Source organism: Balaenoptera physalus, assembly GCF_965194825.1.
Source record: "Balaenoptera physalus genome assembly, chromosome: 6".
Taxonomy (NCBI): domain Eukaryota; kingdom Metazoa; phylum Chordata; class Mammalia; order Artiodactyla; family Balaenopteridae; genus Balaenoptera; species Balaenoptera physalus.
This window is the reverse complement of record NC_138885.1, coordinates 53972920-53987617: the sequence shown is the minus strand read 5'-3', so window position 1 is coordinate 53987617 and position 14698 is coordinate 53972920. Positions and strand designations below refer to the sequence as shown.

The following is a 14698-nucleotide window of genomic DNA, read 5'->3' as shown; positions in this document are numbered from 1 at the left end:
ATTTTATTTTGTTTTTGAGTGTCAGAATAATAGAAAGTAAGATTGAGCTAGGCAGACTTTGGTAAATATAAAATAGGGTTAATTTAATTTTCCTAAATATGATACTTAGGTAAAAAGGTAAAAAGTATTCACATTTTTGTTAGCGATATATGAAGGTTTCAAAATGAATTGTTAATGGCAAAGATTATTTTGAAATATATGATAATCTAATTTGGAAAGGATTTATTTTTGTGAATGGTAGAGAACAAAATGTTTAAGCATAAATATAACAATTAAGTTTATTTTTTTCAACCAGGAAGTTTACAAGAAAAGGTCAATGAATGTCTGCTGCGTTCAGGCCAAAAAAGCAAAGAAAAGGAAAGATGCAAAGAAAGAACAATTAAAAGTGACTTAGGAAAAAAATGTTGCTTCCTCTATTTGAGATGTATTTTTTAAGATATTTTTTTAATGGCATAATGCCACAAGAAAAGAAAAATATCTATAGTTCTTACTGAAAAGAGCCTTTTTTTCTTAGTCATTTTATCAGTTGATATTTGTGGCAAATACTTAATGTTCCAGGCATTTTTTCCCAAGTAAATTTTCCTAAAGGCATTTTCCATAAAGGAAATTGTGAACACATTTCACTACAGAAATGAACTTGAAAGCCTGACTTTGAGGAAAAACTAATGTTCATGGAGAAACTGCAGAGTACAAAAGAAATAGAAGTTACGATCACTGGTTTAGAGAAGCTTGTTGCCTGGGGAAGATAAAACACTAAGCACAATGCTTTTCAGCTAAAATCAGGGTTTTGTTAATAAGGAATAAGGGGAGACTTCACAATAAAGCAGTCAACACGCAGTCTGTGGCAAGACTGTAATGCTGGTAATTATTTCAAATAAGTAAAGAACAAAGGATTGGGAGTCAACAACCAAGGTTCTAATTCAACTCTACTGTTAACTGTCATACCTAATGCAACACAGCTGTGGGCATATGTGGACCCTGAGAGCATGAAAGATCAGTACCAGAAGTCCAAAACTCTGGAAATTTATGTCACTAATCTACCAGGTAGGATTTTTGATGGCTAGGCAAAGGCCTATACTAGGAAGCCAACTGTAAGAATCCAAGAGTAGAGCTAAGGAGATATTTGACAGTCCTAACTCTTTGAGGGTAACCTACTGTAACTGGAAAGCATAGTCAGCATTGTGGAAACAATTGTATCAAACCACATCTTCAGCATTGTGGAAACAATTGTATCAAACCACATCTTCCTCAACTGTTTTTAATAGGTGACAACCATCTCCCAGCATAGATAACTAATCTTACTCTTTCACATCTTTAAAGTGCTATTCAGTATATGATATTAATATAGTTTATTATTAAGATTAAGAATCCCTAATGCTATAAAGTTTATGGTATATAAAGCTCTCACTACCTACCTCTGACACCATAAAGTAGCTAAAAATAGATATAATACTAAACTGTGAATTAGGTGTAAGGAAATCCAACAAAGTTCTGATTTTTCTCATGAAAATAAGTTTAATGTTTTCCTTAAAATATGAAATGTCAAGTTCTGTGAAAAATATTTGATGTCCTTGCTTTGCTTGTGCCCTAAGATTTTTCTTAGACTCCTAGCAGGGTAATTCAGCATCCTATGTTACTTTGAAAAACGGAATCCTACTTTTCTAGGCCCTAATTTCCTCATCTGTAATGTGAAGTATATATATTATAGGAGGTCTTTAAGATCAGTTCCCTTTTAGGTGTGACATTCTAAAGTTTTTTAATAAACTAATTATCAGGAAGTAAAGGATTCTGAAATTACACTTAAAAGAGAAAAGTAGTAGAAAAAAAATATCTTTGTTTACTTGAACCGTGGTTAAATTTACTGAAAATTATTTAGCCAGAAATCAATTCGGTAAATGATCCTTCACTGAATGACCAACAGACCTAAAATTGTCAGACCAATGCCCTAATCCAGATTTAAAACATTCCTCACAGCTATTTTTCTATCAGAGTCAAAGACTGGGATAGATACAGGTCCTGATCCAGAAAAATATGAGTAAAGATCATCCATTCGCTTATATAACATTGAGCATTCTGGAAGTAGTAGGCATCTCAAATATTAATGAAGGAATTGACACTTAGTGGCCCAGGACTGCAAATCCCTGGTGAAATTGCTGCAGCAAAGTCTTGGTGATAACTAAAACTTAAAAAACAAAAGATAAAAAACCACAGTAACTTGGTAAATAGATCATTCAGTGAATTGGTTTTTGGTGGATTGCTTTACTTTACTTATATACTGCTTTCCCCCCAAAATAAATAAACCTTCAAGTATACAAAATCAAGCAAAATGGGAGCAACAAAAGAAAAATAAAGGTAAGCTAGAGTATAAAAGTGAAGCAGGAATGAGACTTGATAACACATCCCATTAAGACCTAAACATGTTTCTGGTAAGCCACAAATTGACTTTAGTTACCAGTGAAATATAAGAGTTAGGACTGTCAAATATCTCCTTAACTAGACAATTCAGTGTCCATAACATAAGGTGAAAACAAAGCAGTTGCTCATGAGATGTTCAGAGTATCATTTATGAAGAATAATAGAAATGTTGAAATAGAAAATCCTATTTAAGTTAAATTTCTTAGCATCTTTTTTGAATTTCTGAATACAGAAAACATTTTAAAACTAATTCATTTCAAATGTTTTCTTTAAAGCTCTATTTTGTCTTTAAAGTATAAAATACCTGAAAGCAATAAATTTATTTGCCAATTTTCTCAAGTATTTCTCCAGACCTTTCTGGTCTCCATTCAGACTTCTCTTCTTCACATCCAGGAAGTTCTCTCTCCAAAAAAAGGCTAAAGTATTCACTTTCCTTTCCACTCTGATTCTCAGGTCCTAATCTAGACCATCATTATTTTTTAAGTGGACAGTTGAGACGACTTTCTGTCCCAACCTCTAAACTTTTTCAAATTCATTACTGCTAAGGGTGTGGTCCTTGAATCACCTGCATTAGAATAGCGGGAGCCTCAGGTCCTAGTTAAAAATGGTTGGTCATTTGGGGGAGAGAACTCTCTCTAGTTTACCTTTAGAAAATGTTATGCCGATACAGAGTAGGTGCTTCAACAAATGTTCAACTAGTTGGAAACTATTTTTATTATACATTGTAGTCTTACAGTGTAGTCTTTTATAATGCATTACAGTGTATAGTATATAATGTAGTTATCTCATTCACTTAACCTTAATTATTTTGTTCAGTCTTCTGAAATAAAACATAAACCCTTTTTTCCTTCTCTTTGTAGTATTTACAGAAGAAGTATGTTATTGCTAAGGCTTTAAATTAGTAACTCTTGAAAGTGGAATTATAATGGTATAAGAGACTTAATCTGCCATCATCTCCATCATGTTGATTATCTATTTTCTTTTTATCCATATCTTTTAAATCTTAGTCAAGAAAGATTATTTTCAGGAACCATTTACTATCTTAGTTTTAGAAATTAAGAAAAAAAGTAATAAATTAACTCTTTTGATGAATAATTTCAAAACATTTATAGCATATGAATCAAGTGATGTAAATTGTATTTGCTTTTCCTAAGGAAAAGTTTATTAAGAAAAATGCTTCTTTTTTTTCCCTTACCCACGGTTATTTTGGCTACTCAGTGAATTAAAGCTGTAATATAAGCTTCAGATTCCTAACAATCCATTTCTCATTTTCTAAAATCCAGGAGTCAAAAGACACTATATGTAGTCCAATATATGCAACTCCCTTAGAAAGCATTTACTTTATAAATGCCAAGGGCAAAAATGTAAATGATAATGTCACTATAATGTTACCAGTTTGGGGCACCAACATATTCTATTCCTTTTTTGACACAGGTATATTTTCCTAGCTGAATAAAACGTAACAGTGTAAAATTATAACTGAATAAAAAAATAAATTGATCAAACCCTTTAAATCTTGGCTAAAAGTTGATTTTATTATTAATAAGTTACTTTAAAAACTGAATGCAGATTCCTTTACAGACTCCTTTATTAGTCTTTCTCTTCTACTTCAAGTGTCACGAATGTCACTTTTATATTTTTCAATTTATGTGATGCATGCTGCCTTGGTGCCTAAGAGCATAATAGAAAAATGAAAACCTGAACTAATCAAAAGCTTCCCATACTGGTGAACATAAAAATGTTTTGATGGCTTCCTTCTTAGTGGTTTATGGCGTGAAACTGCAGTTGGTACAACTACTGTTTCTGTTGACTTCATTGAAATCTCAGCAAAAAAAATTGTTACTTGCCTCAGAATTAATTTGTAAAATTATTTTTAACCTGGCAATTACTGAAAAGAATTAGTATAGATATTATTTTAAACATATAGATATGGATTATATGCATGAATTTTTTTCTGCCACAATCCTGCCTTGCCATAATCTTGGCTGTGCTTTCATGGCTGAATATTGTGATCAGTCATTTATCAAGTATAAGAACATCTTTGTAACATCAATTAAGTACATGTAGTGGTTAAGAGCACAGGTTTTAGAGTGAGACAGTTGGGTTCAAATCATAGTTCTGTTCCTTATTGCCTCCGTACCTTAGGAAATTATTCAACTGGGCCTGAATTCTCTCCGTTGTAAAGTAGGTACAGTAAAATCCACCATATTAGATAGTACTGCTGTGAAGATTAAAGTACATAATGTCATCGAAATGCCTGGAACTAAGCAGAGTGCTTGGAATGTGGGATGTAACCATCATCCACAGTGGTAGCAGGAGTGGTATTTGTATTTTTAGTACCCATTGAATGAGATATTCATAGTCTCCTTGCCCCAAGTTAGGTATCATGGCATAAAGTATAACTCAAGAACTTTTGATTATTTTTGGTTGCAGAATTGCCCATAGTGGTTCAAGTTAAATTCCTAGTTTGAGATTCTTTTAAGAAAAAAAGCATGTTTAAAACATTTTCTTAAATGTCACACTAAAGGAAGTATCTCTTTAAAAAAAGAAATAAGAAATAAGAAAACAATTATTTTAGAAGGATTATTTTAAAAGGATGCCGTTCCTGTATTTGAACATGTTGATTTGGACTCTAAGTAAGGTAATATAATAACGTATTTTTTAAGAGAAAAGCAGCTCATCACAAACAATAATATATTTGTTTTGAATGACGTATGAAGGATAATGAAAACCAGATGCTGATGGTATCTATACACTGAACAGGATTATTCCTATAATACACTACCATTATGCTGGTGAATGTGTTTCCATCAGGAGACTTACAATGGGAAATCTCAAATATACACCATATATTCATCATTGGCTGTAGAAATTATCATGTGGCCAATATTATTTTACGTATACCCCCATCCACTTCTCCTCTTCCATAATTTGTTGAAGCAAATAATATACATGTTATTTCCTCTGTAAATGTTTCCATTCATATCTCTAAAAGATAAGGACTCTTGTTGTCTACAAGAGTACCATGGTACCATTATCACACTTTAAAGTAATAATTCCTTGATAGCATCAAATAATAGTCATTGTTCAAATTTTCAATTTCCCTTAACTGTCAAAAGTTTCTGAACAGTTTGTCTGTTTGAATCAATATCTAGGTAAGCTCCACACATTGGGATTGTTTGGTACATCTTTTAAGGCTCCTTTAATCGTCCCACAGTTTTTTTTACCTCTTGAAACTTATTTGTTGAAGAAGCTGTTGAAGAAATTTGTAGTATTTCCTCGACTGGATTTTGCTGTGTAGTTAACCATACACTTCTCACCCAATTTTTCCTGTGAAGTTATAGTAATTAAGTCTAATCTAGATTTGATTTCCTTTTGTAGGGGACAAGACTAATTTATAGGTGATCGAGTGAACCTCCATCAGGAGGCTAATGTCTGTCTGGTTGTCTCTCTTTTTGGTGATTGGCAACCATTCAAGTTCAGTGCTTAGACTCATTAATTCATCAGGTATTGCAAGATGCTGGTATTCTAACTCTTACATTCCTTCTTGATTTATTAGCTCTACTATTTCTATAAAGAGAACTTTCATCTATTATTTGGGTAGTTTAATGTTTGGTTTAACTGTTAACCCATGAGAACAATCCACAGAGGTGTCATTACACAACTAATTTTCAACTATCTGCCAACTTTATGGTCATTGTAGTTCAGAAATGGTTATTTAAAAATATGTATCTATTTATATGTTTATAGATACAGATATAAATCTCTTTGTGTGTTTAAAGTTGAATTCATTAAGAATATCAAAAAGATGCCAAGTCCATGAATAATTATAAATATAAATTTAATTTAAAAAATAAAATTCCTAAAGTTTGTACCAGCTTTATAAATTTCAAAGTATCTGTGAATTTGCCTAGAATTTTCTGACATATTGATCACTTGTGTTTATTTCGTTTGTAATATTTATTTCTATAAAATGTTAATTAAAAGGGAATGCAGTGGTGTCTTTTGAAAGAAGAGGATGTCATTCCCCGTATCAGGGCAATGGAATGTCGTAGAGGAAGACCACCAAATCCAGATAGACAGCGAGCAAGAGAGGAATCCAGGATGAGACGTCGGAAGGGTCGACCTCCAAATGTTGGCAGTGCTGAATTTCTAGATAACACAGATGCCAAGTTACTAAGAAAACTGCAAGCTCAAGGTAAGAAACAGAGCGTATCTGACACTGTAATAGTCATATTAAAAAGTGTAAATATTTCTTATACTTTTGACTGATGAAAGATTAACACTGCTCTCAATTTCTAAAAAGTAGATATTTGTGTTAGAGTAAAAATGAGAAAATAAGGAGTCCCACTGGTAACTGGAGTTCTTTGATTAGGTAAGCTCCTTTCAAGAGCCATATTCATAAACACAACAGACCCTGTGTGTTGAGAACTACAAAGGTGGGTGATAAGCTTTTAAGGCTTGCACTGAAAGGGCATCTACCAGCACTCGGCACATGCCTTAAGGTTGTGCCAACCTTCTGGAAATTCTCATTTTAACAGCTCCCGATTCCTTGAGGTGGTACAAGGGGATAACTCCAAAATATGTGGATCTGTGGAGTAAATTTTCAGTCAGAGAACTCCAATTACTGGTAAGTAACCCCAGTCTTTGGGTTCTTCTGTAGTATGCACATATTACAGATATTTTCAAAATGCCCAAGTAATAGATTTAATTCACAAATATTTATTTTAAGACCATCAGAAAGTATCACTGTCAAGCACAAAGTGCTCATCATAACCTCAAATGTATTTATGACTCAAAAGTGTGCATAAATTGTTAACATTAAGTTCCCAGGCTATGTCTGACACAGAAAAAGCTGGCAAAAATAAAACAGTCCTTCCCTGAGTTTGAGTTACTAGTTACAACTGGGAAGACTCTTCTTGTGAAGGACTTCTTGTGAAGGCTATCTGAATATATATCAGTATATGTGTTGGTGTCTTATATTCACAAGCATATATATAAACATATATATCAATATAAAATAAAAGTTCAACAATAAGAACTAACTTAGAAGACTAACAGGATTTTACTTCTCATAGGTTTTCTCTGGGGGAAAAGCCTGACTTATTTGTTTATTGTAAACAACATCATAATGTTGACTTCTTTGTAGCTCCTTTGTTTTTGTTATGAAACAAATATCTATGACAAAAGCTCATAGAACAGAAAACTTTCTGTAAAAGATATTCATGAGTGGAATCATTATTAAAAGTTTTTTTGTTAGGCTATCAGAGACTCCTATACATAAACTGTACATAAACTCCTACACACACATGCCTTCAAACACTCATATATATACATATGTATATATAATATGTTGTATTACATATATATCCTTTTTGATTTCTAAAATAAATGGCTTATAGTGTACATACTATTCAGCTTGCCTTTTTTTCCACTTAATTTATCTTGAACATCTTGCTGTATCAGCACTTAAAAATCAACCTTATGCTTTTAATAGCTGAATAGTGAGTGATACCGTGTATGATTCTACCATACTTCATTAAATTAGTCTCCTTTTGGTGACTGCTCTAGCTATTTCCTGGTATTTGCTATCACAAACAGTGCTGCAGTAAGTACGTATTACACATATCTTCACATCCTTCTACAGATGTGGCTATCTATAATATAAAATCCTAGAGATAGAATCTCTGAATCAAAGGGTGTGTGCATTTTCAATTTTGGTAAATAGCAGGCACATATTATCTCCAAAAACATTGCACCAGTTCATACTTCCACCAGTGGCATGTAAGTTAACTGCCTGGTATGTAACTTAATGTTGTATAAATTTTTCTCTGTCTTAGTATGTCTTTAAAATATTTTTAAAAGTTATTCTGTTTGGTTTCTATTAAGACGTTTATCTCCCTTGAATAGTTATTAGTGAAGGTTAAAAATAAGTTAATATATTAACAGATACAGCCGTACACGATGAGTTTTTTAAATTAGTATTGTCAATAAACCACTGCCTCTTCTAAAGAATGTATAATAGTGGGGAATGTGCATTGTTTGCATAAAATAAGAAAGCTTGAAATTAACTCATGTCCAAAGTCTGGGCTCTTCATGCATGTTTTGCATATCTTATACAAATAGCATTAATACTTAGTATTCAAAATGGCAACTTTATATTTGCAAAAGTAACTAAATTTTTACAAAATAGAAGTTGATTATTCAACTTTTACTCAATGTTTTTTCTCCCTCTAGATTTCAAATTGGTTTGTATTCCATTACATGCTTTTCCCTTGTTGTATTATGTTGCATTTTGCAAATTATTTTACATTTGACCTTACTGTGTATATATGTTCTTTCTCGCATGTATATAAATGTTAAATATTTAACAGTAGATAAATAATAATTATTAATATGTACAAGCAAATGTGATATAATATGCATTTTTTTTTCTTGGGAAGAAAAGAAAATAGCAATGAATCACTATCACCCCTTTTATTTCTAAAAGGCTTCTACATTAACAGTTTGAGGGGGTTATCCAAGGGGATTCTATAAGTTTCTGTTATATATTATCATCGTACAAGGACTCAACTAGGCTGAACAACTGGACTTAATTTGAAGAAAGATTCAGAACAGTAAAATAAATGCAAACTTTGAATGTACTTTCAAGCATTGTGAAATGAGAGGTCTCTAATTTCTCAGGGAATACAAATAAGAATTTGACAAAGTTTGAATATGAAAAAAACTTTTAACCTTTCTAAATAAACCTGCGTCTTAATTGGCCAATACCATTCATATCTCAGATTTTCTGAGATACCGAGTAACACTTGTCCATTTCATACATTGTAGAATCTGAGATGCCCTAGTCTATGCAATGCCCCGTTATTTTAAGATGTTCCACTAAGGAAGAAAAGTGCTGCCCATTTTTACACACACTCTGATTTTAGACGTGCGTAAAAATGCATCTTAGAATCAAAGAAGTGTGGTATATGTAAAATATCCCTAATTCTAAGTGAAAATAAACTTTATTTCAAAATAAATTTTTACCTTTGAAATTTAAAGAGACAAATTCTTCAACCATGAAAGATAGTTTTCAAATTAATATTTCAAATGCTCATTACAATAATAATATATTCAGCAACCATAAACCAAATAAATGAGAAGATATTGGGAGCAGTTTATTCCTCAGAGCCTGAGTGAATTTTCTTGGTCTCTAACTCATTCTGCTTCATCCATGGTGTCTAATTTCTTTTAACATTTTTTTTCATGTTTTCTCTGACTGTTCGTAACATGAAAGTTAAGCTATATAAATTTTAAGTGATTAATCCAAATTGTATCTTCCTTGCTACAGTGAAAAGATATGAGTTGAGCTTTTTAATGTTTTTCTTTTCCAGGAGTTTAAACATGAAAATTGTTGAGAACTTGTGTGGAGTTTGAAATTGACTGATACATTCATATACAAAAATACGCCAATATGTGTGATAAAAATTTCTTTATTATAAGCCAAACTTCTATTAGAAAGCATCAGTTTAGCTTGGAACAAAACATCATACTTATGCCACCTTTTCTAGGAAATTTTTTTTTAACCACTTAGCAACCCTTTATATTTTAAGGCAGATTTAGGTCTTTATATCAGAGTTCAGTGAAAGCCTTCAATTCTTATATGTTAAAAAAAAATGTTTACCTGGATCTATCATAGATGAGAACAGTGTCCTGCAGGTGTATTATTATCAGCGCTTGCTAACTCTGCAGGCCAGTTTATACATTTTTATTTCCCAGAGTATTTCGTGAACAGGAGAATCCTTTTTATGCGGCTCAGAAATTTTTGATGATGCTTAAAACGTCTTAATACTGAAAATTATTGGAAGATTGGAGGTATACATTAGTATCAGCTTCTATTTCATCTTTTATTAACACTTCAAGTTTCCTAAATAAAATCAAACCTTCTTATATCCCCTCCCTTGTTTTTAAGTCTTCATGATAGAAAATCAACCATAGTAACCAACTGCACCTCAGCTGTTACCAGGACATAGGGTTAAGTTTCTTTCTAAAATCTCAAGGCATTTAAATTTCTCTAAGGGTTTTAGAAGTAGTAACATATAGACTGTGAAGTCAGAAAGTCCTGGGTGTGTATCTTGGCTCTGCTCTTTAACTTCTGTGAGCCTTAGTTTATTTCATTTGTAAGCTGGGCATAATGTTACCTATCTCATAAGGTTGTTATGAAAATTAAACAAATCATGTAAGTTTAATACAACAGTTCAATAAATGGTGGAAGTTATGAGTAGAGCTCAAGTGACTCAGGTAATCATGTGATTACCCGAATCACATGATTACCTGAATCAATCACTTGATTAGGTAATCAAGTGATTACCTAATCATATTCATTATCGGTGAATATAAGTTTCTTAAAATTCTTCACCTGCTACAAAGTTGAAAACAATGTCTAATGTAAAGTGATATTTTCTAAAATGATTTTATGAATGATATTATGATACACCACTTTTATAGTTAGAAGTATTTTGATCAAGTTTGCCAGCAGAAGAAAGTGTGACGTTACATGCTTTTCTGTATCAGCTACCTATTGCCACATTAAGGCCAACCACAAAACCTCAGTGGTGTACAACTCTAAGCATTAACTGTTTGTGCGGATGGAATGAGCTGGTGGCAAGTTAGGCAGTTAGGCATCTCTGCTGATCTTGGCTGGGCTTTTTCACATTAGTCAGGTCAGCTGGCTCATGTGTCCCAACCTCTGGCAGCGTAGCCCAAACATGTCCTCATAGTAAAGGGCAAGGCACAAGAGTAAAAAGAGTAGAGAGAGTACAGGTATCCTTTCAGACTTCTACTTGCATCACACTGTTTACATTCCCATTGGCCAAAGAAGATCACATGGCTGAACTCAAAATCAAGGAACAAGAAAATATATTCCACGCATGTCTTGATGAGAGGGGACCGCAAAGTCACATTACAAATGGCATGGATAGGCAAGGAATGAAGACTTGGGACCATTAATTATGTCAGTCTATCCCAGTTTCATACATTTGTCCTTAAAAAGTATGAGAACTAGGTTGTCCTTAAAACTCATTGACATTCTGTACTCTTTATTTATTTATTTATTTATTTATTTATTTATTTATTTATTTATGGCTGTGTTGGGTCTTCGTTCCTGTGCAAGGGCTTTCTCTAGTTGCGGCAAGCGGGGGCCACTCTTCATCGCGGTGCGCGGGCCTCTCACCATCGCGGCCTCTCTTGTTGCGGAGCACAGGCTCCAGATGCGCAGGCTCAGTAATTGTGGCTCACGGGCCTAGTTGCTCCGCGGCATGTGGGATCCTCCCAGACGAGGACTCGAACCCGTGTCCCCTGCATTGGCAGGCAGATTCTCAACCACTGCGCCACCAGGGAAGCCCTGTACTCTTTATTTAGGAGATTTAGTCGCTTTCCTTCATAAATGAAAATATCAATGGATTCAAAAATTTTACCATTTGTATAGTGGATTGAAATGCTAAGTTTGGGGGCTTTGTTCTATTTTGGGTTCTTTTTCTTTTTTTTATATATTTTGTTATTTTTAAGACTGAAGCTGAATCACTTTTTTTTACATATTAGCAGGTACTTTTCATATTAAGTGAGGATTACATGAAATGTGAAAAAAAATGTACTTATATTAGCCTTTGTGATGAGGATTAAGAGAGGCATCATTTTTGTTATGTATACAGGATCATATTGGATGAAATAGTTTGGCAATTTCTAGGGGAAATGAACATGACATTTTCTGAGGTTCTCCTACTTGGTATCTAATGTTTGGCAATTTTCTTAAAAATTATGTCCTTCATGATGATACCAGTTTCACAGGAATTGTTTTTAGGTTAGCAGTTATGTAAAGTTGTTAATAACATTCCTTGAAATTTTGTATTTTTCAGAAATAGCCAGGCAAGCAGCACAAATAAAGCTTTTGAGAAAACTGCAAAAGCAGGAACAGGCTCGGGTTGCCAAAGAAGCTAAAAAACAACGAGGTGGGTGATTTAAATGGTAGCATAAACTTGAAGAGTGAATATTGGATAATTCATAAGAGGCATCTCTTCTTTGTTCCTTTTCTGATGATATCTGTGCCTTGATTTTTCATCATAGCAATAATGGCTGCTGAGGAGAAGCGAAAGCAAAAAGAACAGATAAAGATTATGAAACAACAGGTATGTTTAGTCATTGGAACTGATTTTTAAAACACAGGCATTGTTTTGGGGATCCATCTGTATCTTTCTATATGTACATTATTTTCATTGAAATTGACTGATACATTCATATACAAAAATACGCCAATATATGTGATAAAACTTTCTTTATTATAAGCCAAACTCATATTCACAATCAATAAATACAGTTATTGATTTCTGAAATAACTGTATTTCACACTAATGTTATGCATCTTATTTAGAAAATTGTCCTCTTTCATTAGTTAAAATTCACCTCATTTTAAAACGAAGTCTTCTACTTCCAAGTTTTTCTAAGAATTGATTACCAAACAGTAAATTGTATAAACACTTTTAATATCCTGATAGACTTTGAATATAAGTTGACATCATGAATAACTTTCAAACTTTTTGAATTAATGTATCAGTAAATGAAGGATATTCCTTAAATATTCAAATTTTAATAAGAAAAGCTGTTGTCCTAAAACATATAAAATACTAGTAAAAAATTAAATTCAAGTTATATAGAATAAGGTTTGCCTCCATTGCTTGTGATTGCTTTCAGAGTTACTAAAAAATTACTGCAGTCGTCTCTCAGTATCCACAAGGGATCGGTTCCAGCACCCCCCATGGATACCAAAATCCATAGACGCAAGTCCCTTATGTAAAATGGTGTAGTATTTGCATATAACCTATGCACATCCTCCTGTATACTTTAAATCATCTCTTGATTATTTGTAATACCTAATACAATGTGAAGGCTATGTAAATAGTTGCCAGCATGGGGCAAGTTCAAGTTTTGCTTTTAGGAACTTCCTGAAAATTGTTTTTTCTAATTTATCTTTGATCCATGGTTGGTAGAGTCCATGGATGCAGAACCTGCAGATACGGAGAGCCGACTATAGTGCAAAAAATGAAAAAAGCATCATTTCAGCAGCATTCTGTTGTATATCTACAATACCTCTCCTGTGTGTAGTTTTCAAAATTAAGTATAGGTAAATAAAGTAATTTTAAAATTCTTACGGGTAAAGCATTACATGACAAGATATTCAACTTTATTGAAGATGGGAATGTGTAAACTACTCTCCCATCTCCATATATTCACTGTAATCATTAAAGCAGAAAGGAAATGGGGATAACTAATATTCTTTAAAAAATTTGAAATGGCAAGTAGTTATTTCTGAGTATGAAATAAAGTCAATTGTGTTATTATATAAATAACTGCTAAATAAATGGCTTGGGTTGGATTTGATGTGGCTGTCTCGAAGGTTCTTTCCAGTATTGACTAAAGCAGTATGATTAGAAAGAGTTGATATGGAATTGGGATTCAGAATTTAGTTTACAGTCAGGCACACTGTAAGAGTTGAATATGGACTCTGCTACTTAAGAATTTCTTAACCTCTAAGTCTCTATTTCCTCCACTGCGAAAGAAAATAACTGCATTATCTGAAGATTAAATGAGGTGATAAATGTAAAGTACATGCAACAGTGCCTGGCACAAAGCAAATGCTCACTTTTTAAAAGACGATATAAAACACCAAACTGCATGGTAGACTCTTTTACCATAATTTAAAGTAGTCAGCTGTACACTTGAATTCCTTTAGTTTGTTAATTCCAATTAGTTTGTTAATTGTCACTGCTAAAGACACTGTAAGGTTGACTTATAAATATCTAGTCTAATGAATGCCTTTATTAAAATATAATATTTACTGTATATCACATATATGTAAAAATAAGTTTATATTTCATTTTAAAGTGAAATACTATTGTTTCTAAATATTATACTTTTTCATAGCTTATCCTATTTCCTAATGGCTAGAGATCCATCAAATCTTATCAGCACTTTAAATTCAGCTTTGTGATCCTAAAGTCTTGAAGTGGCAACAACCTAAATATACATGGTTTTTTGCTGCTCATCAAAAAAGCAGCTGCATAGCACAGGGAGATCAGCTCCGTGCTTTGTGACCACCTAGAGGGGTGGGATAGGGAGGGTGGGAGGGAGACGCAAGAGGGAGGAGATATGGGGATATATGTATATGTATAGCTGATTCACTTGTTATAAAGCAGAAACTAACACACCATTGTAAAGCAATTATACTCCAATGAAGATGTTAAAAAAA

The 14698-nt window shown here is 32.9% G+C and overlaps 1 protein-coding gene across 7 annotated transcripts in view; it reads left to right on the top strand.

The window, feature by feature from the left end:
• Positions 1-14698, top strand: part of BAZ2B (bromodomain adjacent to zinc finger domain 2B) — a 307588-nt gene that overhangs the window by 216223 nt on the left and 76667 nt on the right. For all 7 annotated transcript variants that reach the window (XM_082464830.1, XM_082464829.1, XM_082464828.1 and 4 more), the window contains 3 exons: positions 6403-6613; positions 12312-12404; positions 12520-12581. In XM_082464830.1, coding sequence (XP_082320956.1) covers positions 6403-6613; positions 12312-12404; positions 12520-12581 — 366 coding nt within the window. The remainder of the gene's footprint in view (positions 1-6402; positions 6614-12311; positions 12405-12519; positions 12582-14698) is intronic.